The 23333-nt window shown below is 37.6% G+C and overlaps 4 protein-coding genes across 8 annotated transcripts in view; 3 read left to right on the top strand and 1 right to left on the bottom strand.

Annotated features, from left to right (window-relative positions):
- The window catches only part of LOC129792365 (transient receptor potential cation channel subfamily A member 1), a 1125827-nt gene that overhangs the window by 1030013 nt on the left and 72481 nt on the right, over window positions 1–23333 (top strand). The window lies entirely within an intron of this gene.
- Window positions 1–23333, top strand: part of LOC129792430 (PIH1 domain-containing protein 2) — a 927269-nt gene that overhangs the window by 831455 nt on the left and 72481 nt on the right. The window lies entirely within an intron of this gene.
- Window positions 1286–23307, bottom strand: LOC129792389 (dnaJ protein homolog 1). 5 transcript variants are annotated; one of them, XM_055831396.1, is made up of 6 exons: window positions 21199–21313; window positions 6194–6443; window positions 5876–6107; window positions 5447–5804; window positions 2778–3039; window positions 1286–1468 (listed from the first exon to the last, which is right to left on the bottom strand). In XM_055831396.1, the coding sequence occupies exons 2-5, from the start codon at window positions 6414–6416 to the stop codon at window positions 2806–2808; spliced, it is 1047 nt and encodes a 348-aa protein (XP_055687371.1). In that variant the 5' UTR covers window positions 6417–6443; window positions 21199–21313; the 3' UTR covers window positions 1286–1468; window positions 2778–2805. The 5 variants fall into 5 exon arrangements, with proteins under 5 accessions (XP_055687371.1, XP_055687368.1, XP_055687369.1 ...); XM_055831393.1 differs by lacking the exon at window positions 21199–21313 and adding an exon at window positions 15448–16216; XM_055831394.1 differs by lacking the exons at window positions 1286–1468; window positions 21199–21313 and adding an exon at window positions 15448–16217 and having other exon boundaries at window positions 1799–3039.
- LOC129794274 (G2/mitotic-specific cyclin-B-like) lies at window positions 13370–18146 on the top strand. Its single transcript, XM_055835052.1, has 8 exons — window positions 13370–13456; window positions 13546–14648; window positions 17226–17294; window positions 17361–17480; window positions 17531–17587; window positions 17666–17740; window positions 17801–17920; window positions 17971–18146. The coding sequence occupies exons 2-8, from the start codon at window positions 13883–13885 to the stop codon at window positions 18144–18146; spliced, it is 1383 nt and encodes a 460-aa protein (XP_055691027.1). The 5' UTR covers window positions 13370–13456; window positions 13546–13882.

The following is a 23333-nucleotide window of genomic DNA, read 5'->3' as shown; positions in this document are numbered from 1 at the left end:
GAATAAAATGAATATTTACAGAAGAACATAAAATTTCTTTTTAATTTGATGTAAAAAACAATTAAATCAGACCGAGGAGAAGAAGCAATGAGCGAAATTTTCTGTGAAAATGAGGAAAAACAAAATGGCGGAAAAACCAGAGGTTTCTGGCAGAAATTTTAGATATTTTGGCATTTTCGATAAATAAAATTATCAAATAAGAAAATTTCTGGGATTATATTTTACCTACTCTATTTTATTCTATTTTAGTTCACAGTTAATTATGATTTTTTATTCGAAACAAATATTTTTGTTTGTTAATTCAAGTAATTTTAGTAAATTTTTCTCTTTATTTACAAGTGGCGCCCTCACCTTTCATTAATTCCTTTATCACAAGACTATATGAGAAATATGGCGCTGCTTGTCAATAAAGAGGTAAGCTTAACCCATATCGTAAACTCAATGCCGCCATTTTATTTTTATTTTTAAAGTTGTCCTGAAATAATTTTTCTGAACGTTCGTTCTAATTTTTTTTCATATAAAAAAGATAATAAACATTATTTAATTTCAGAATAAAGAGCCTAGAAACGTATAGAAATAGGATCTTTTAAAAAATCGAATCCTTAGGATTTTAAACTAAGGCCTACATCCAAATTTTCCAACGATTTCTAAATAAAACTTCATTTGTTCGTTTTTTCTTTATTAATCAAAAGAATTTAATAATGATTTAAAATGTCTTAGAAATGATATAAGAATATCCCAACACTTTAAGCGTAAAAAGGATGATTTTAGGAGATTATTTTTCCGATTCCTATCCAAATTCCGCAAAGAAATGAGCGATTGCCTTGATTAGGAATTTCCACGGATATAAACGCTTTCTCCTGGCGCCAAAATTCTTTCCATGGAATCACACAATTGGGGATCCTTTTGCAAATCTCAGCAGAAATGTTAATAACATCCCTCTGTTGCCTTGTCATTGCATATTGAACGAATCTCTGTGTTGTGCCCAGAGAATCCATAATTCCTGTATTCATTTAATCCCGTAATTCCGTGTGGAGCTCTTTTGGGTTTCTGCTTCAGCCATAAAATCAAACTATTTATTGCGTGCGGTCCTTTTCTATATTTCTCCAGCAAAATGTGTGGGAAAAGGAGACAATTTTTTTTGTATAGAATATCGATAAATCCCTCCGCAATCCGACAAATCAATATTTTTCTCTCATTAAAATTAATTCCCCTCGACGGAATATCCTTTCAATAGTACATAAAATATATTGAACAAACACCAAAAAAGAAGGGAGAGGCCAAATCGAAAAAATAAATTTTATTCGTACTCAGAGATAGTGTTACGATTTTTTTTTATAATAATATATAAATTATGCTGCAAAATTTCATTAAAATCTCTTAATAGAATTTAAGACATTAATAAATTACAAAAAAAAAACTCCACTGGGCGCGTGCTGCAGATAAACTCGGGGATTTTTTGACGATCCTGGGATAAAGTCACAAAAGTATAAAGAGAAGAAATATAGCATGGATGGAACAGTATAAAGCGAAAGAACGGTAAGTAAAACTTACGGGCTGTGATTCTTTCTTTGTCAGTGAAATGTGAAATTGAGTGAAAATTGAGGATGGGCAAATTTTGAGGAAGGCTTTCTCGCGCACCGAATCACAGCCAACGCGCAGATAATTTGTGAGAAGCCTTAATCGTGGGCGTTGGCTGTGATTCGGTACGCGAGAAAGCCTTCCTCAAAATTTGCCCATCCTCAATTTTCACTCAATTTCACATTTCACTGACAAAGAAAGAATCACAGCCCGTAAGTTTTACTTACCGTTCTTTCGCTTTATACTGTTCCATCCATGCTATATTTAATTTTTATCTTTGCATTTTTATATCTATATATAATGTATATATCTTTGCATTTATATATTTTTTACTTTACTTTTATATATGTATATATAAAACGCCCCGCTTCGCGGGGCGTTGGTTTTATGCAACTCAAGATATGACATGTTAAGTTTAAAAGGCGATATCTCTGGAACGGCTACATAGATTTTCTTCATTTTTGGCATGATGAAAGATATTATAGCCAACTATAACATATCAAAATATGAAGCAATTCTATAAAGCGGTGCTCGACTTATTCATCGAAAACTCATCGAAAATTTTGTTTTCGATTTTAGCGCCACTTGCGGTCATTTTTTGAACTTTCGATGTTCCGAGCAGTTGTAGGGCTGATTAATATCTTTCATTTGAGCCCGAGTTGATCAAAATCGGTCAAGCCGTTCTCGAGTTATGGCCGATTTTCGATGAAAAATTGTGGCGGCCATATTAGCTAAACGGCTTGACCGATTTTCGAAAATGAGGTATCGTTGGAAAGGTCTTGATGGCCCCTACAACATATCAAAATTTCAGATCTCTAGCTATAATAAAACCGGAGATATTTCAAAAACAAAATTTTGGGGTTATTCAAAATGGCGGACGCGAGGGTGGGGGGTTGGATTTGACATCATAATCGGATGTCTTCCACCCGATATATGAACTTTGCCGTTGACCGCAAGTCTCTATCTATCACCGTTCTCTTGCAATATTGCGTTACATTCCGGCCGGACGGCCGGACGGACGGCCGGACGGACGGACGGCCGGCCGGAAAGATTTTTGGCGCCACCATTTTTTGGAATGTAGGGACCCTAATTCGTGCTCATCCCAAGTTTGAGCCCGATCTGACGACTTTGCATTTTTGAGTGTACACAGAAGCTGTGCTTCTTTGAAGAAAGAATCACAGCTAAAAAATACATACGTGCCGGGAGGGCGGGGGTGCGATGTAATCAATTTGGTAGGAGATCCGAGAGAAGCTCCTTCTCGGCCGCGGTCAATTTTTCAGGGAATTTGATATCAAACGCAATGAGGAGGTCCCCTTTGCGATTTGTCTCCTTGGGGAATGGCAGTCCATATCCTTTAACTCTCTTCACCGTATTCGGCTTAATGATTTCCTGCATTGTGCTAATCCGTATCTTCTCCCCATCCAATGTGGGCACTTCAAACACCACACCGCAGAGAGCCTGAAAAGAAGGTAAAGAAGAAACAAAGAATGAGGGATGAGTCAGAAGAATAAAAGAAAAATCTTCTCAGGATTAGAAAAATAGAGAAAAAAAACTTCCCCATTGAAACATTTTCATTGGCCAAAGTAAATAAATAATTTTGTAGCTCTAATTGATCGGATTAGAGAAATTGGGAAAAATAGAGGAATTGGGGATAATTTGAGAAAAATTAAAATTAAAATAAGATAAAAATTAAAGAGAATTAAAGAGAAAATAGGAGAATCTGGCGACAACTTTTTGATATTTTTAATTTCAAAGGTGTTGATGTCAGCTATAACAAACTAATATTATTAATCGAAATACATCATACAATTTCTTAGATATTCATCGAAAACTTTTCGAAAACCTTGTTTTTGATTTTATGTTCTCTAGTGGTCACTTTTGAAATTTCCGATGTTCTCAAGAGTTGTAGGGCTTCTTGAGATCTTTCATTTGAGCCCGATTTAATCAAAATCTGTCAAGCAGTTTTTGAATTATGCCCGTTTTTCGATGAAAAATTATATTGCCTAAACGGCTTCACCGATTTTCGAATAATAATTATTGCTTGAGACGCTTCAAAAAATTCGAAAGAATCACAGATAAAATAGGAAACTTTGAGAATTATTGAAATCATAAGAATCAGAACAATTAGGGAAAAAAGTTATTATGAAAAATGAAATAAAAACAGAATATTATTGAGAATAAAAGAATCGATAGAATTTAATAAAATAATTAATAAATTAAAAGAAATCCAGAGAGCAATAGAAAACCAAATATGACTCAGAAAATTTAAAGATTAAAAGAAAGAAATAATAAATTTATAAGAATTCATGGAATAATCTGAATCATGAGAAACATAAGAAACTAATGAGGGTCGATTCTGATAAAAATCTTTTCTTCCTATTCTAATAACATAAAAGATATTCTAAGATTTTGAAAAATGATGTATTAATTCGTTCTAAAAAAAATAAAGATAAAGAATTTGTTGTTCCAGAAAACAGTCAAAAAGATCTTTAAAAGAACTTTTAGCAAGGGGTGTTTATCTGTCGAATATTTCGATTCCTTTTACCGAATCATTCAAATCTTGCCGAATAATTCGAATCTCGACGAATAAAAATTTTCTTGACGAATAGTTCGGATTTTGAGAATAATATGAATTTTAACGAATAGTTCAAATATCACCGAATAATCTGAATCTTTTAGCAAATAGTCTGAATCTTTTCGAAGAATAATCCGAATATTGGAGAATAATAAGAGTTAACTTGATGACTAGTTAGAATTTTGAAAATAATCTGAATAATCTGAATCTAAAAGAATAATCTGAAATTGGACGAATAATCAAATTTTCATTGAAGAATCTAAATCTTAAAGAATATTCCTAATCTCGACAAATAATCAAAATTTTGAATAATCCGAATCTCAACGAATAATGCGAAGATTTTCAATCAGATAAATACCCCTTGACTTTATGTAATTTTCCTTTAAAACCCCGAATTATGAAGCAAACAGAATGTCAAAATCTTTTAAGAATTTTTCCCAGAATACCAAAAATCTTAAAACTGAAGAATTTTAATAAGAGGAAAGATTTATATCAGAATTTACCTAAAAATTTACAAAAATCAAGAAAAACAGAAACAAGGAAATTGCGAATTAGAAGAAACGGAAGAACAAACGAGAATCCAAATACAACCAAATCCTCATCTATGACTCATTCGTATGACCAAAATTGCCAACCAACGTGCTTTTTCGACAATATTGCGGAGGCATCTCTCCAATACTCGTTTCTCTCCACAACCCGGAAAATACAGTAAGAAAATTTTCTTACTCAACGATACACCATGGAATGATTAATACCCGATAAATTATTTATTTTTCTCTTTTGGCAATTTTTTTTCTCATGGAGCGCACGGTGGGAGAGCACAATATATAAATTTATGCGTACACGACTTTGGTCATTGCGTGAGGAGAAATAAAGAGTTGAGAACAGGAGAAAAACGTGTTGCCCGCCTTCGGAAGTGCCATTTAATTTACATTTACTTTTGGGGACATGAATTATCTCTTATTGGCCATCGAGCTTTTTGTTTGCATCATAAGAAAAATGTTCTTTTTTTGTGCGAAACTCCCGAGGCGATTAAATAATGGTGATTTAGGTTGTTTTATTGCTAAAGTCTGACGTGTTCTTCCTTTTACGTTTTTTTATAATATTCATTCAAGAAGATTATTAAATGTATAAATTGTGAATTTTTAATTCTTTAAAATTGATCTAATTTAGATTTTAGTCTTTATAATCCTTCGTTTGAGTGTAATAAAATATTTTTTTTAATTATTAATTCAATAAATTCCTGAAAATACGTTAGAAAAAATTTTAAATTATAATAAGAAAACTCACCTGTTTTAGTGAAAGTCTCGCCGTGTATCGGATATCGCTGCCCTCACGCTTGAAGATGGGATGTGGTTTGTCCCGTATTATGAAAACAATATCGGCAGGGATTTTTCCGTGTGTTTGATCACCCTCCTTCTGGAACGTGACCCGCGTGCCCGATTTCCAGCCTGGCTTTACGGCTATGCTCACGTATTTTTCCTCCCTCTTGGGTGAACCATCCGGCTGCAGGACTCTCCGTGAGATCTTCATCTTCTTCACGCATCCTTTGTTAATTTCATCCAGTGTTACGTACATGTCATGCTCTATGGGTGGATCCTGCTGCTTTTCCTTCCTCAGCGGTGTGTGAACGTTGAATGAATGTGATCTGCAAAGTTGGAGAAAAACCTCTATTGATTATCTCATCTTTCAGCTGTGAAATGCTAAGCAATTAATCACCTAAATGCCCCGCCTAGGCCGTGTCGCGCGCCTAAGCCGAAAGGTGAGAAAAAGTCTGTGTCTGTGTCGAGGCTGTCGAACATGCTGTTCTTCTCGAATAGATTATCCGACAGGTCAAAGAAGGCCGCAAAGGGATTACTTGAGCCGAAGAATTGGGCAAATGTTGCTCGTGGATCGCCGTGGAATTGGTATGTGAAGTTATTTGTTGTTGGTCCACCGCCATTGGACGTCCCTGTAAAAACAATACAAAATTTTTCCAAATTAAAAAAATCACAAATTTCCAGAACAAAGATTCCAATAAATGAAAAATTCTCTTACGTCCTTTCAGGCCTTCCTCGCCGAATTTGTCATAAACATCGCGCTTCTTTTTATCCGACAGCACCTCATACGCCTCTGCGACTTCCTTGAACCTATCCTCAGCTCCGGCTGCTTTATTTTTGTCCGGATGATATTTAAGCGCCAATTTCCTGTACGCTTTCTTAATGTCCTCATCTGTCGCTCCACGCTGAATACCCAAAATTCTGTAGTAGTCCTTCCCCATCTCTCACGCACGATGGCCACACACCCTCTGTGTGGAAAAAAAAGACGCATAAAATTTTACAATCAAAATCAATTAAAATCCATGAAAAACTTTTTTTGTGCTCTGACATATTTTTCCTGAATAAAATATTCGTTATGAAATGTTGGAACTTTTGCGAAATGTTTTTCCGGACATTATACAAAAAAAAAAATACTCCCGGGGGGGTGGCAATGAAATGAAAAGTAGAAAAGTGGACCAAAAATGTGTCCTTAATCATTCGTATGATGGGTATGATGTGTTTAAAAGTCTGTTCTTTTACACGAAAAAATCACTGATATTGTAATTGAATTAAAATAATTTTTAGAATATTAAGGGGGGTTTCTCTTGAGAGCTGGTGAAATTAAATGTTTTCATTTTTCTTGGGGTTTTTCTTAAACTTGGTTTTCCGGTGTTGCCCACATTTAAAGATTTATTATTGAAGAGTAAGAAAATCACTTTCTGCCATCTTTTGTGCGACGCCATCTTGTGATTTTCCTCAAAATACAAAGGTAGGTTTTTCTCAGGATCTACAGGATGGATTTTGATAGGGTAAAAAACAAATGAAAGAGGAAAAACCAACGCAGATTTTGATGTACCAGAATTTTGAATTTCCATTCTGAGGCTGAGAAAAGTGGAAAAATGTGACTTTTGTTCAGATATTTTTGACATTTTTCCACTTTTCTCAGCTCTAGAATGAAAATTCAAAATTCTCGTACATTTAAATATGCTTTGGTATTTCCTCTTTCATTTGCTCTTTAACCCAACAAAATCCATCCGGTAGATCCTGAGAAAAGACTACCTTTGTGTTTTAGGGTAGTTCTGTGGAAAAGTCGGAAAATCACAATATGGCGTCGCACTTAAGATCGCGAAAATTTATTTTCTTACACTTCAATAATTAGGCTTCAAATGTAACCAACATAGGAAAACCAAGTTTAAGAAAAACACAAGAAAATGGAAACATTAAAAATATGTCAATTCCAACAATTTGCCCAAGAGACCCCCCTGAAGTTCCAATGAAATGGACGCTAAATGTTCCTAGATTTGTGTTGAGTCTTAAGGTTATAGGAAATAAATTAGGACCTTTTTCTATGATCAAGTTTGTCTAAATTAATTTATAAAGTTTTTAAAATGAGTTTTATAGCCTCGCCTTTTAGGAAAAACATGGGAGAAATGTAGAGAATCCATAAAAATTCAAAAATAACCAAACAAATTTACTATTTTCTACTGAAATTGGCTAGTGGGCCTGGGGTGCAGTGGATAGAGCGCTTGAGTGCGCATCCAAAGGTCGCTGGTTCGAATACAGAACCCGGCAACGCGCCCCATCCGCCAACGTGCAATTAGATCACGTTGACCGGTTGGATCAGGAGATTGATACACTCCTATCCGTAAAATGGCCCACACGTGGTAGTATCTAGCAAGGCAGCCCACTACTTCTCCGCAAGGAGAACAACAACATCATATAGGGCGGCCGGCCCTGTTCCTATATGGGACGTAGCGCCAAAATATTTATTTATTTATTTTACTGAAATTGGCTAAGAAAAATCATCAAAATTTACCCAAGAATGTATTAGGATTTTTTTTAAAATTAAACTGACTTCCAGCTAAGCTTTTCTCCCAAAAAACTTTCCTAAAATATACATTTTACAAACTTTAACAACTTCTAGAAAAACAATGGTTTCCTCTAGAATCTCACCTACTACAAAGTGTTCCGGTAGATTGTGTTCCGCAGATGTGTTCCGCAGATTTCAAATAAATCTTGCATCACCTGCCCGCTGTGATGTGACACAAAGAGAGGAACACACATGTTGGGGTACGCAAAAAGAGGAAAAAGACTCACAGCGATGAAATGAATTATTCTGACGTGAAAATTGCACTCTAAAATGTTTCATTGTCAACATTAAAATGGCTTTTCCGACTTTCTAGGTGAATAAAATTGCTCATGGATGCTGCCCCCCCCACCTCCCGTGTAAATATCCTGGCATTGAATTTTCATGGGACTTTTGATGACAACGAGAAACTTTCCTTTTACTCCACACACCGAGAGAATTTCATTCAATTAGTCACACTCAATTGGGATTCCTCTATAAATAAGAGCATGAACTGTGTACATGAGCAACACCTACACACGGAATTTCGGATGGTGGACTTAGGACCACCCACTCAAGTTTGAAATTTTTTTCTCACTGAATTTTATGCAAAATATCAAGAGCCCGCCAGAACACACAATTAACTGAATCTCGAGACACGAAGCTGTTAGAATTTTGTGGGGAATTTTTTTTTCAAAGAAAAGAAATTTAATAAGAAAATTAACAGCTTCTCATTTTAAGTGCGTCTTCCTCGAGGAGATCGCACACACACCTCCCCGTTCCATTTGAATTCGTGGGCTGCCACGAGAAATTTCTTAGCAAATTCTTTCGTGCAATGTGAATTGAATGCCTTTCACATGTTCCCCGTGGCGCACCATGTGCCACTGTTTACGTACCCATGCAAAGAATGTTGTTAATATAGACACAATGGACTAAATATACGAATTACCTACTGTATTTCCTATTGTTTCACTTAACGAACAATGTATGATTTTTGATATTTAAAAGGGCTTTAAACTTTTTTTTTTTGAATATAAAAGCTCTTCTTAAAAAAAAAACGACAAAGTAATCAAAAAAAATTTTTTTATTTGCAGAAAAGGACAATATAAGGACGTGAAAATATTAAATCGTGAATTATAAAAACTTTTATTAAAGACTTTACTTTGTTATAAGAGAAAACTATTTGTTGAAATCCATTGAATTCAATATCTATTATTTTTTAACAGAGAAGATTTTATGTTTTGATATAAAAAAAAGCTCTAAACAGTTTTATTATTGATGCATTTGAATGAATTTATTAATTTTTAACAGCTCATTTAAATGCAACAAGTCTTGGAAACATTTTCTTTTAGAGGGACAAAAGCGTTAAAAAATATTTAAGAATATTAACCCTAAAACATTTTTCATTTAAATAAGTAGAGAAATTTTGAGAAAGATTTAACAGAAAACAATGCATTAATAACATTCTCGTTAGGTATTCAGCGACTAAGAAATCTTGTATTTTTTTAATTTAAAAGAGGGTAAAATAAATTAAAATCTTTGTTACAAACGTTTATGAGTGTTATTATTAAAGCTTGACGTTTATTTTCTAACATTTGACATTTGTTTTAACATCTAACGGTTCTTTGCTATTTTTTGACATATTTGTTAACGTTTGATGTTTCTTTTCTATCGTTTGACGTTTTTTCTATCTTTGAAAGTTCTTTTTTAGCATTTGACGGTTGTTTTAATGTCTGACATTTCTTTTCTAACGTTTAATATTTTTTAAAACGCTTGAAAATTCCCTTTCAATTTTTTTTCATGTAATTTTTAATATTGGAAATAATTCCTTTTCTAAAGGAAAGCCTAAGCTTTCCAAACCCTTAGGGGATATTTAGATATCCAAAGAACGTACCTGATTACGTCCCTGATGTATCGTTAAATTAGAAAATGACAAACAAAAGTGAGTAGTCTCCTTTTCAAAGAGCAAAACATTATTTAATTAAATTAAATACACAAATAAAATAAATAAAACCTTTTCTTTCAAAGGGCCCTAATTCTCTAACGAAAAACTTTGCACATTGGTGAAAAATTAGTAAAAATTCAAAGACATCTTCATAATTTTTTTTTGATAAATTTTACATAGTTTATTTAATTGAAAAATCATGGCCATTTAAAAATGGTTGAGTTTTATTTAAATTATACTTTACACCTATTGGCACAGAGTGAAAAAAAACCCGAGAGAATCAACACAGTACCGTCAAAAAGCTCATCGAGGTGAAGACCGTGAGAATATTTCTCTTCTCTGTGTGACAAAAAGGACGCCCCATGAAAATTCGCTGTGCCACACAACGGAGACATCGTATAATGCCATTTTCCCATATATACAAAATTTAATTTCTCATCTTGATTGTTGCGGAAAATGAATCAATTTCCGGCCTTCTTTTGTGTACATCATGCCACAATGCGTTGCTCAAGCGACGCGAGATGAGGGGGCAATTTAGTAATGCAATGAAGTGTAGAGAGATGGGGACCACACACAGATCACCGGCAGACGGAACAATTTTCTCTCTATCCCGAGACAATATGAGGGTGGATGGGATGGAATTAAAAGCAAATGATGAGGTATTGTCTGTGTGTTGCAGTTTAGAGGAGGAGAGCGAAAAGGGCCCGCTGGGGGAGGGTCATACAGATGAACTGAATGAGAAACCTTTTTGTACCTTCGCCGTGATCACCGCATGTGACGACATACCGTAGAATTTTTGTGTCTGTACGCGCGAGTTTAAAACATCTGAATGGCTTTTGTGAAAACCTTGAGCTAAATATAAATATATGGATTGAATCACACAGTCCACAAATATTACGAGAGACTGAGAGAGATACATTTAAAGCCCCCCCCCCCTTTGAGAGAAAGAATCTCCCTCTTGGCGTGCCTTTCTTTCTCCTTGCATCATCTTCCAAACCTCCTTGGCCACATTTAAATTGCATCCACCACCAAGACTCCCTCTCTCCACACCACCTCATTCTCTTTAGCACTGACTTTAAAATGCGAAAATGCTCGTTTGTCCAGTACATAGTACGTATGTGTGGTGAACCCCCAAACCAAAAATGGACACTATGAGCGATATACAGTGGTGACATGCTATTAAATCGGAGATTCTGCAAGAAAAATGATCTTATGCTGTTCAGCGCCGATCAGGGTTACTTTGAAAGGGATTTTCATCAAATTTTCCTGATTTTTTTTTTGCAACACTTACACTGTAATCGACTCCTAATATATTTAAATAATTATAGTAATACGTTAAATGTTGAACTATTGTTTTTAATTTAAATCAAAATCTTTCAGTTTGAGATTTCTATGAGGTGTTTTTTAGTATCTTATTACACTCGTGCCTTGACATAACATAGTTTTGGATATACTCTTCACACTGACTATTGTCAATACGCGAGAGTAGTACATCCAAAACTATCTTATGCCAAGGCACGACTGTATTTACATGCAAATGAAATTAATAACAAGATTTTTCCGAAAGTTCAATTTCAAAAATTAAAATAATTTTCATCAACATCTCAAAATGTTTCTTCTTCTTCTAATAATAATAATATGAGTAGAATGCAAATGGAATAATAGCTGAAAATATGGGGAATTTTGAGGTAAAAAGAATCCCAGCCTTGTTTTCCATTATAATTTTCAGCTTTGTTTTTGAATTTATTTGTCGTGTGCCAAAAAAAATTTGCAATTTATATTTATAATATTTCTTTTCAATTTTGGAAGAGTTTTTTTTTCATTATTTTCTCTTCAGTTATTGTACTATATTTTGTTTATAAATTTTTCTCTTTTCTATCTTAATAAAAACTGAAATGTTTGTCTGTCTGTGGCACATGAACTCCTCCGAAACGGCTGGGCCGATCTTGATGAAATTTGGTATGGGAGTAGAGGGGGTCAATACGAGTTGCAAGCGCTATATGGGATTCCGCCCCAACTTCCCTTTATAGCGATCCCACTAAAAAATTGATTTTTTCCCATTTTCTACCTGCTGAAGGGTCAGATAACGGATTTTTTTTATTTTAAAAATTTTTCGGGGTACCGTATTATTCATCCCCCCCCCCCTACTAATATACGCCTCACTTTTATAGCTTAAAATGGAGTTTGCTCACACATGATTGAGGGCTCGGGTTGACTAGTATATTATAAGTTGAAGACAGATCTGTGTACTCTTAAAAGAATTTGTAAATATTTAATGAAATAAACATTTTATTATTATTATTATTATATTTATAACATTTTAGCTGTGATCCTTTCGTCTACCACCTAAAATGCAATTTTTTATGCTTTGGTTTCAAATCAACTCATCATCGTTGAATTTTTTTTTGCTTGGCTTTTAATCATTTGCTTTTTTTTAACATTAATATGGCTACAAAAAATCACCTAAGAAGCGTAAAGGAGGTAAGTTTTTTATTGTTTTATAGAAGAATTTTTGAAAGTTTAGAATAAGGAAGAAAAGTGATTGAAAATTGAAAGTGAAAATTTTAACACTTGGAGGATTTATGTGGACACCGTGTCCATTTCGAGTTTTTAAATCGTCATAGATTAAAATGTATTGAACCTATCGTGATAAATACCACGTCTATGTGTAGGGAATTTCAATTACTTTAAGTTAGGCTAAAGAAAATCCGGAAAATATTTTGCTTTTTAAAAGATAATTATGTTCAAAGTCGAAAATATACGCGGAGGATGGAAATGGTCACCGTGACCAACGGTTTTTTTTCGAAAAAAATCGACGCGCCCGAAGATTATGAACCATACTCCTGTGTTAAAAGATAGGAATATGGTTCATAATCTTCGGGCACGTCGAAATACTCTTTTGCACAATTGTCAAAGTGTTGTTTACTTTTTTTTTTACATAAAAACTCCGGAAAATTCAATACTTAAAATAAGCAAATACAAGGATTAATCTAAAAAAAAACCCTTCAGGTAGCCTCCATAAATTGTTTTCTTTTGAGATTGATAAGTGGTTTCAGCGCACCCATAAAAACCAATATTTTAGATTGTCTATCGATTTCAATCTTCCATTATAATATTTTTTTATTCAAAATTTGCGCGAAGCGCAATAAATCCCCCCATTAATTGAATAAAATATGCATGCATAGTTATTTTGCAAATGCAATCTTCCATATTTTCCTTGAAATGTTTGAAAAAAAAACCGTTGGTCATGCTGTCCAATTTCATCCTCCGCGTAAGTGAAAATTGCCCGGTCCTCCGAGTGTTAATGTTGCTGTAGTAGAAATTCATTTCTGGGGCTTTTTCGTTAGAAAGTAAAACTCAAAACGTTCGTGAATATGTAGATAGAAAATATGGAAAGTTTTTCTCTATAAGTTAATAGTATTTTTTTTTGTTATCCCCCAGAATGAGGGAGATTGTCAGGCGTTGTCAACCACCCTAAAAGAGGCTCAAAGGTGAGTTTTGAAGGAAAAGGAAGCTCAAAATTTCAAAATGTTTTTGGTATTATTATGACTGAATGTTTTCTTTTTTGGTTCATTTGCAGGAAAATTCCTCTTCATTTAAAAAATGTAAAACCACGTGTGAATACATTCTGGAAGAAGGGAGAACTTCAAGACAAAATTGACAGAGCAATTATAAAGCGCTCCGAAGTGATAAAATTAGCCGGAAAAAAGAAAAATTTGGCAATTTCTAAACCCTTTGTGGCACGAAAGGTGCCAAACTTGGAGAAAGGTACCCCCTTGACACAACTTGAGCCTGACCATCAGATTGAACGCTCTGCAGTGGAGGAATTTGAAACTGATGCACCTGAATGGTATTCATATTATCTCCTGAGTGACGTGATTGATATCGATGCCGGTTATGATAATAGTCTCATCCATATGACGGAATATGTCAGAGATATCTTCAGTTATCTCGTAGAACTGGAAAAGAAGTTCCCAATTGAGAGGCAGAACATGAGGATCTCACTCCATATGCGAAGTGTTCTTGTGAATTGGATAAATGCGGTTCACTACGATTTTCGCCTTGTACCGGAGACGTACTACTTGAGTGTGGCACTAATTGATCGTTACCTCCAGCAACGGAAGAACTTTTCACGCAAATTTCTTCAGCTTCTTGGCATTACGGCACTTCTGTTGGCCAGCAAATATGAAGAGACCAAGCCTCCGTCAATTCATGAATTTGTCAACATTACCGACAATTCCTACACAGCCCATGAAGTGCGGCTGATGGAGATAAAATTGCTGCATTATGTGGAGTTTAATCTTAATCGTCCACTGCCCACTCACTTCCTGCGACGCTTCAGCAAAGCAGCCAATGCCACGGAGAATATCCATGGAGCTGCAAACTACTTCCTAGAACTCATTTCCTTGGAGTACTTGATGGTTCACCTACGGCCATCTCTTATGGCAGCAGCCTCTATTTATCTAGCGCTTCGTCTCCTTTGTCCTAACGAAGATGGCAGCAGCGTGTGGACAAGCATACTGGAGAATTATACCAATTACACCGAAGGGGAAGTCCTCAAAGTTGCCAAGGATGTGGCATTGCTTGTCATTGAGGCACCTGATTCGACTTATCAAGCCATTTTTTCGAAATACCAAAACGAGAAATTGGGTGGAATATCCGTTTTGCCGGAAATGAGCCAAGGCATCATTAAGAAAATCATCAATAGCTCAATTCAAAGCTCCTCATAACATTTTAGCGCATTATTTTTACATCTTTATTAATTTTCTTTTTGTGTTTTTTTTTTCCTTTGTGTGGAGAATGCGCTCTAAGATCAAGCTTCTTAGATTTTTTTTTTAATATTCTATATATATATAATAAAGAAATAATTTCATTCCTGTACAGCTATGCATTTCTACACCGTTGGTACGATCGCGATGAAATTCTCTATCTATCAACGACTATCTCAAGAACAAATGTTTTAGCATATGAAGAGCAAGGGTCAAAATTAGATCATTTTTTCCTTAGAGATCATAAAACTGTTTATTTTTAATTAATTCGTCTTTGCTTCAATTTTACTCCTTGAAACTACAAATTGACTTGGGAGACTTAGAAAGTCAATCTATTGGGCTGTTTTAATTGCAAAATTGTGTTGTAAAATTTTTTCCAATATTTGGCTAACATAAAAATCAAGACAACTAGAAGGTCAGCCTGCTTTTGATCCATCCTCGGGCACAAACTCATTTTTGCGATCTCGCACATAAACTCTTTGAGCGTCCAATTTCGCGCGCTCGCACACACACGGAGACGTCATGAAAAGAACGTTGACTGTGTGCGATCACGGTGATCGGCGGTTCCAACACTCATGAGAAGGAGGAGGAAAAATATTCGCCAAACACCTCCATATAAGTCCAAACTATGCACACCGCGCTACCGAAGTCAAGTGGTTTTGAGCACAACCTCTTTTTTTTTTTTTAATATTTCACTCTCCGCACAACTTTACCTTCAACAGAACGCAGATGATCACCCAAACGGAGATGACTCCGCACCAGATGGGGAGATCGCACCCCCAAATCACTTCCTAAAATGGATAATCTCACACAATGCAAAATATTCCGCTCGCCTCTCTGGGATCACGCACTCGTATACAAGATCACCTGGCGATCGCACGTCTTCAGATGGGCAAAAATCGCGTGTGATCGCCACACAAATTTGGTGTCTTAATAAATTGCAACTAAATAGCACTCGAATGAAAATTTTTCTTTTGAGAAATTGTGTAAGAAAGTCAAATATATCGGTGTGTCATGATTATTTACTTCTTTCTTCTCGTTTTTTTTTGTGCCCTCTCTCACAGTGAGATTCTCTTTGGGAAGAAAGAAGAAAAATCACACTGAGCCAACGTCAAAGTGGGCAACACACCGCGCAATTTTCCACACTTGCACGATCACACGATAGTTTCTTCTTCCGAAGATTCCACCACCACTCACGCAAATCTCAAAATTTTCTCCTCTTCTTCCTGAATTTCCTCAATGTACAGGAAAGAAAATGGATGGCGATCACCCACAGGACGGTCAAAGTGATTCTGACGGGGATGCCAAAGTGAGACTGAAAAAGCTGCGGAGTCTGCGTCTCCCACCAAGCGGGCCACAAAATGAGATAATCGCGCACAAAAGCGAAAAGATGATCGTGAGTTGAATTTTCGCATCGCTGAACCGATCTCAAATCAATATTACAACAACCAATCGCGCCTCTCCCACACTATAAATAGCCGGCGACAATTTGGCCGAAAGAGAAAGAGAGGTGAACACACAAACAGAACTGATCAAGAAAGGTCTTTTTGCTATATGTGATTCAACGGGTGTTCACTCTTCTAAGTTTTCGTATGGAAATTAATTTATTAGTAATCATGAAGAAAGAAATTATTTATATTTTAATTCACTACTTTTTGTAAATTAATTTTGAAATTTAAAGTTACTTAATTTGTAAGAATACAAATATACAAAATTCATAAAGGTCAAAATAAGACTCGAAAATACTTTTTTACGCCCATAAGAAATCTTACCCGGCTGGCCATGAATGATTATTATACAAGTTATACAATTTTGTTGCAGATGAATATTTTATTTTCCTCAATTTGTCTTATAAGTGGCTGGGCGGTGTCTGGCTGGAGATGCGTCCATCCCGTTTGACGGATGGTGACCAAATGAGGCCGAATCAAGCTCTTTCGAGCCGAAGAGCTCTTTCTTTTCTTCTTCTTTTAGGCGCTCACAACGCCTCTCGTGGCAATATCGCTACACACACCCCCATGGTCTCAAAAAAAAAAACAACAAAAAAATGCTTCAACATCCATAATATAAAATAACCTAAAGTAATGAATCTGTACGTTAATTAAAGCAAATGGATATTATCTTAAAAAACGATGATGTTGAGAGAGAGTAAATAATTGCAATATGATAAATTTAAATTGAAATGAAGAAAATTTCTAAAGTTAATGCACAAAATCAAGCCTTCGCATAAAGGCCGACCTAATAGCGCCAGCGAAACAGCTTCAAGTTCTTTTGTATTCAAGAAAAACTAATTTTATCATTCACGTTAACTTCGAGTAGGTATTGAGATAGGTTCATCCATGCACTTCGCATTCATCTCGTCTCCCGCCCATACGGCGCTGTTTAATTGCAATCAACTTGAGTTACTAGGGAACTTACGCGATTTTGGTTTAAAAAAATGGCCACTGGGGATATTCCTGACCAAATGAGATCTTTTTTCATATCTGCATTACAGCCTATCGAACACCACCGAGTCTCGAACTGGGACCATCTGCTTTGCCAGTGCTCTACTGTGCCGACTATTGTACTGGTGGGGACGAGTGGGGATATTCCTGACCGAATGAGATCTTTTTTCATATCTGCATTACAGCCTATCGAACACCACCGAGTCTCGAACCCACCGACCCTCTCCAGGACAGAACAAACGGACACTTCGACCATCTGCTTTGCCAGTGCTCTACTGTGCCGACTATTGTACTGGTGGGAACGAGTGGGGATATTCCTGACCGAATGAGATCTTTTTTCATATCTGCATTATAGCCTATCGAACACCACCGAGTCTCGAACTGGGACTATCTGCTTTGCTACTGCTCTACTGTGCCGACTATTGCACTGTTGGGGACGAGTGGGGATATTCCTGACCGAATGAGATCTTTTTTCATATCTGCATTACAGCCTATCGAACACCACCGAGTCTCGAACTGGGACCATCTGCTTTGCTACTGCTTTACTGTGCCGACTATTGCACTGGTGGGGACGAGTGGGGATATTCCTGACCGAATGAGATCTTTTTTCATATCTGCATTACAGCCTATCGAACACCACCGAGTCTCGAACCCACCGACCCTCTCCAGGACAGAACAAACGGACACTGGGACCATCTGCTTTGCCAGTGCTCTACTGTGCCGACTATTGTACTGGTGGGAACGAGTGGGGATATTCCTGACCGAATGAGATCTTTTTTCATATCTGCATTACAGCCTATCGAACACCACCGAGTCTCGAACCCTTTGACTCTCCCAAGCATAGAACAAACGGACACTGGGACCATCTGCTTTGCCAGTGCTCTACTGGGCTGAGTACAATTCAAGTAGAAGTAGTCCTATTTTACATGATTAATCAAATTCTTAAGTCCGTAGCCCTACAAGAAGATTAACAATCTCGCAACGAACAAGTGTTTGTTCAACGAGTACAACGTTCTGTACAATGAATAACACCCATCTCAATGGTAATTCTCTACTAAAAACGCTTCATGATAAAATATAAATATTTAAATTGTGACGTCCTCAGACGGATGATGAATACACAAAATGCTGGCTAATTTTAAATAAAAAATTGTATCGCAAATGTCGATAACAATTTTTCTTTAATGAACTCAAAGTTATTTTACTTTAAAGTTCTTAATTTTTCTCAAACTACACGACAATGGTCGACCTTTGTGCAAAACATGGGCTTTTTATTGGAATTTAATTGAAATTCTCTCAACAACACACGGGTACGAAGATTAATCCTTACAATTGATGTGAATTTAAACAAGAATAATCCAAAATTACAAAAAAATTGCAATAGTTGTCTCCAGATGATCGATCCGATGTCATTACGATTCTACTAGCCTGGTCTGATGTCCTTCTAATGAAACACTAGTTAGAATGAAAGGATTGTGTGGGAATATGGATACTCACGGGTATCTTTACTCTAAGAAAAACCACAATTTGTTCGGGCAGCTTATCTTGCTGTTTTAGGCTGCGTTGGACTTTGAATTATTTTCCTCAATTTGTCTTACAAGTGGCTGAGAATGCATCCATCCCGTTTGACTGACCGCTCTTTTGGAGCACAGTCTGGCGCTCAACGGGAGATTCAGTTCTCTTTCCCCCTGATACTCATAGTGGGGGCCAATGGGAGTGGAAAGACCACAATAATTGAGTGATCTGACAGATGCGCTGTCAAAACAATGCTTCGTTCATTAAGCATTAGCTTAGAGAAGAAAATGACGGTTTGAGAGCATGGCTAGCGGAAGGTGATGTCTTGATCGTAGATCGAGGGTATCGTGATTCAATTAGCCTTCTTGACAGCATCGGAATTAAATAAAAAATGCCACATTTTTTCCTGAAAGCAATGAAACAACATCTCGTCGATGAAGAAAATGAATTGAGGCTCGTTACAAAAATGAGGTGGGTTGTGGAAGCCCGCAATGGCAATATTAAGTACAAAATTCAAATTCTTCCGGGACATAGTACCGGCGCATCATGTTGGACATAAAGGAGATTTTTTTCGCATATCGAGGGCTGCATTGTAAAACCGGCTAAGTCGGTGTGAGCTCCGAACCGTCTTAGCCGGTTTTACAATGCAGCCATCGATATGTTGCGCCCTAATCAACGCATACTCTCAATGGTGTCCTCCATCAAAACATCTACAATTTCTATGAGACAAATCTTACCGATGACCAGGGTAAGTCAAAGGTAATTTGTAATAGAGGGGCAAAATATGTGGAAAAGGATTATAGATAATTCTAAAAATGACCATATCACTCATAATATGTGCCACGGCATCCGGGGATCTCTTACCACCTTACGTGGTATACAAGTCGGTACAGTTGTACTCTTCGTGGTGTCAAGGGGGTCCGCCAAACTGCCGATACGGCAATAGCCCCAGTGGGTGGTTTGATGGGACAGTGTTCAGAGAGTGGGTGGAAGTGATCTCAATGCTGGAGAAAAGCCATGCTAAGCTGATTTGCTTGTTGAAATGTACTGACTGGCCTCGTGCCGTTAGCAATAGAGTAAAATAAATTAGTCTTAATTCGGCAGCCATTGCGTCCAGGGCCCGTATTATGTAACTCCCCGAGTGCTATGAGGCCCATAAGAACTGTACAGTACAGTCACCCAGCACTCGGAGAGTTACATAATACGGACCCAGATCAATTTTGGCGACGAAGAAAAGGATTGAATTTAATGAATTGAAAAAAAAATTTTTGTGTCCCTTCTTTTTCCTTGGATTTTCCCGAGAGCCTCCGTGAAGGAGTGGATGGAACTGGGAAAGTTCATTGCAGGGAAATCCAGGGAAATTGAGTTGTTGCGAGAAACCAACATAACCGCACTTTTTTGACATTTTTGTTATTTGTCCCGCAGCGAGAAGCTGAAAGTTCCGGGAAGGAATTAAATTGGGATTTTTGAGTGGAAATGGCCACGGGAACGGCTCAGAATGTGGAATCGGTGGCGGAGCTTTTGGGCTCTCGGGCGCTCATTGGGGTAATAGAAAAATACATTCCCGGTGAGGATTTTGATGTCTTTATTGAGCGCCTAGAAAATTTTTCCGGATGAACGGAATCAGACAGGACGCCCTTAAGAGCCAACTCTTCCAAGACAAGCTCACGTCGGATGCCTACAAAGTGTTGAAGAGCGCCGTTAAGCTCGCCACGGTGAACGAGTAGTCATATATGGAGTTGGTGGGCATGCTGAAAGAAAAATACGCGCCCAAATTGAGCGTCGTGGCGGAATGCTGTAAGTTTTATAGAAGGAATCAGCTGCCTAGGGAGTCGATTAGAGATTACGTCATTGAACTCCAGCAACTCGCGTAGACCTGTGCATTTGGTGGTTTTCTTCAGCGAGCGCTACGTGACAGGCTGATTATGGGAATGTCAACCAAGCGAATTCGTGAGAAATTAGTATCGGCAGATAAGGATTTTGAAGAAAGTGTAAGATTGGGAATGGCTGCAGTCCACATCACTTGCCCAGCAACAGCACTCACGTTACGCAGCCACTGGACGTTGCCTTTTTTCGGCCTCTAAAGAATGCAAGAAAGGGATTGATGCTCAAATTTAAAGAGTCAGCGTCAAGTGGGAATTCCGGGATTTTGCAGAAAAACCACTTCCCTGCATTGCTGAAAAGTTTGATGGAGAAGATTTCTCCAAAATCTTCAGCAAAGCGCTCAGGGTTTAGAAAATCGAGGGCTGCATTGTAAAACCGGCTAAGTCGGTTCGAAGCTCACACCGACTTAGCCGGTTTTACAATGCAGCCCTCGAAATGTGGTATCGTACCGATGGATGCGCAGCCTATTTCTCCTGTTGCTCCTATATTCACCCAATCTTAAGCTCCAAACTACCCAAAAATCTTTCAATCAAAATGCAATAGCTGGGACTTTTCAACCATCCAACCGAGCTTATCTGCCTCAACGTCCCCAACATATTTTTTTGAAAAGCAAAATAAACTCACCCGTGTCGGTGCGGAATCCTTCCATTGAAGGTCTTCACCTGCGGAGGCGTAGAAAGAAAGCATGACGACTCTCTTTGGACTCCCACGGCAGGTACTTTTCGTAGAAATCGAGAATTATTTCTTCAATTTTAAAGCCGAATTTTTGGTAGAGAAAAACAGCCGTATTAGTGGCGGAGACATGAAGTGTGATGTCCTTTTCGGAGCACGTCTGCGTGAGGTGGTAGAGCATGAAGGAGCCAATGCCAGCCTTCTGCCAACCCGGACGAACCGCCATGAAGCTGATGTAGGCTTCATTGTGGCTCACATCGGGCACAAGGAAGGCACATCCGACTATTAATTGCCTATACAGGGCAATCACACTGAAATCTGGGTACATCAGGGATTCAGACACTGCAAATGCAAAAAAAAGGAAGAAATGTTTGTAAAAATTGTTTTAATAATTTTCAGAGCCTTCTCTGTGATGACTTACTATCAATTCCCGGCCAGAAGAGTCTCTGCAGGAGCGAATTGACGGCTGGAATGTGATGTGGACGGACGTAGGAGTAGTCAATGGAAGCCCTGGATGGAAGTTTACCCCCATTGACTGTATACTGCAGCTCACACATCACCTTCACCCACGGTGGCATTGAAACAGTATCCCTGTAGATGTACGGCTGGAGAATCCTCTCAGTGTGCGGAGATTGAAACAATTCCTGCTGCACATTCCCCACAAGACGTGCAGAGAATGTTGCGTCCTCCGCAGACTTAGCAATGCACGTGAGCTGATGAAAACGATCAAGGATTTCTCCTGGCCGTCTTGATTTATCGGGCTTAGGGAATAAATCAATGTTATAAAGCGGCTTCAGGAGCTTCCTTTTCTCCTCCCGGACGGCTAATTTCCTGTAGAATCTCCTAATATCCTCCGGGATATTCCCCGATGAATTCATCCTAATTGCTTCTCTCAATTTTCTCAGCAATTCTCCCTCTTCGTACTCACTCATCATCTCTGTAGTCTCATCTGTATTTGGCTCTTCTGTGAGAGATTCCCTTCGTTTGGAAGATACCCGGAAGAGACTCTTGGGGGCCGTGTAGGGATATTTTGAATCCTTTGCAGGAAGTTCCTCCTCTTCACTTTCACTCAACATTTGCTTCTCTTCCCGAACAATTTTCTCAACATCCACATGGGGATTAGAGAATTCTTCTTTTGTCACGGAAATCTCATCCTTTAGATTTGTCGCCATGTCATCCCAGGTGAAGAAGAAATTCTCCGCTGATGTGGGAATATCCGGAATGTCAAGGGGTGAGAGAGAATCAACAATTGGCTTCAGGAAATCCTCAATAGATTCCTCCTCTATCTTAATCTTCTTCTGAGGCACTTCAAGCTCTTCCTCTTCTTCCTTTTTGATAACCATCGGCGCTTCCTGCTGCACGGGATCACTATCAGGTGCTTGGTGGAGCGTGCTGGTAGCACTGGCAGCTTGTCTCATGAAAAATTGTCTCTGCTTCTGGGATTCCTCGTATTCATTGAAGAAAGCCAGTGGTGTGTCATTTTTAATCAACTTCCACCATCCATTTGAGCCCAATTCCTCCGATCCGGACAGGAAGTAAACGCGATTGAAGTGTGACAATGTTCCCGCCACACTGCCCACCCAATTCTTCTTCCTCTTAAATTCCGGTGCAAACAGGTGCGTCCAGTTCTTGTAGACAAAATTCGCAATGTGAATGCGGTAGTGGTAGTACCCGTGATTCCCAAGTCCAGGAGATTTAATTGAGAGATTGTAAATCACGAGGACAATAACCATGATCCAGGGTAGCTTTTTACGGGTAAAGACTTCCTTTCTGGACGGTAGGTTGCACTGAGAGCAAATCATCTCGAAGAAAACATCCCCATGGAGATCACCCGGCGTTCCCAAAGCCAGACAAAGTCTGTGGATATTTCTTTCGCATCTCTTGCACTTTAAATGCTCTGTATTCACTACATTTTGATGGCACTTTATGCAAATGTCTGGATTCTGGAAATTTGATACCATACCAAAGTCCTGAGACGTATTTTGCAGCCTCTGCATCATGATCTTTCAGTCCACACCAATATTTTGAAGACACTGAACTTCCATAACCTCACAAATTCTCAAAACAAAATCATAACCTAAAAATTA

This window comes from Lutzomyia longipalpis, chromosome 3 (genome assembly GCF_024334085.1).
Source record: "Lutzomyia longipalpis isolate SR_M1_2022 chromosome 3, ASM2433408v1".
Classification (NCBI taxonomy): domain Eukaryota; kingdom Metazoa; phylum Arthropoda; class Insecta; order Diptera; family Psychodidae; genus Lutzomyia; species Lutzomyia longipalpis.
Note: the sequence above shows the minus strand (reverse complement) of the source record. Positions and strands in the feature narration are given on the sequence as shown.

What these genes read in the sequence shown, in the direction of transcription:
- LOC129792389 (XM_055831392.1), bottom strand. Translation starts at nt 23,246, where the DNA reads ATGATGCAGAGGCTGCAAAATACGTCTCAGGACTTTGGTATGGTATCA. An exon ending in CTTCTGGCCGGGAATTGATA is followed by an intron (nt 21,589 to 21,667) that starts GTAAGTCATCAC and finishes TTGCATTTGCAG; the next exon opens with TGTCTGAATCCCTGATGTAC.
- LOC129794274 (XM_055835052.1), top strand. Translation starts at nt 13,883, where the DNA reads ATGACGGAATATGTCAGAGATATCTTCAGTTATCTCGTAGAACTGGAA. An exon ending in TATTGTACTGGTGGGAACGA is followed by an intron (nt 17,481 to 17,530) that starts GTGGGGATATTC and finishes TCTGCATTATAG; the next exon opens with CCTATCGAACACCACCGAGT. An exon ending in TGCTTTGCTACTGCTCTACT is followed by an intron (nt 17,588 to 17,665) that starts GTGCCGACTATT and finishes TCTGCATTACAG; the next exon opens with CCTATCGAACACCACCGAGT.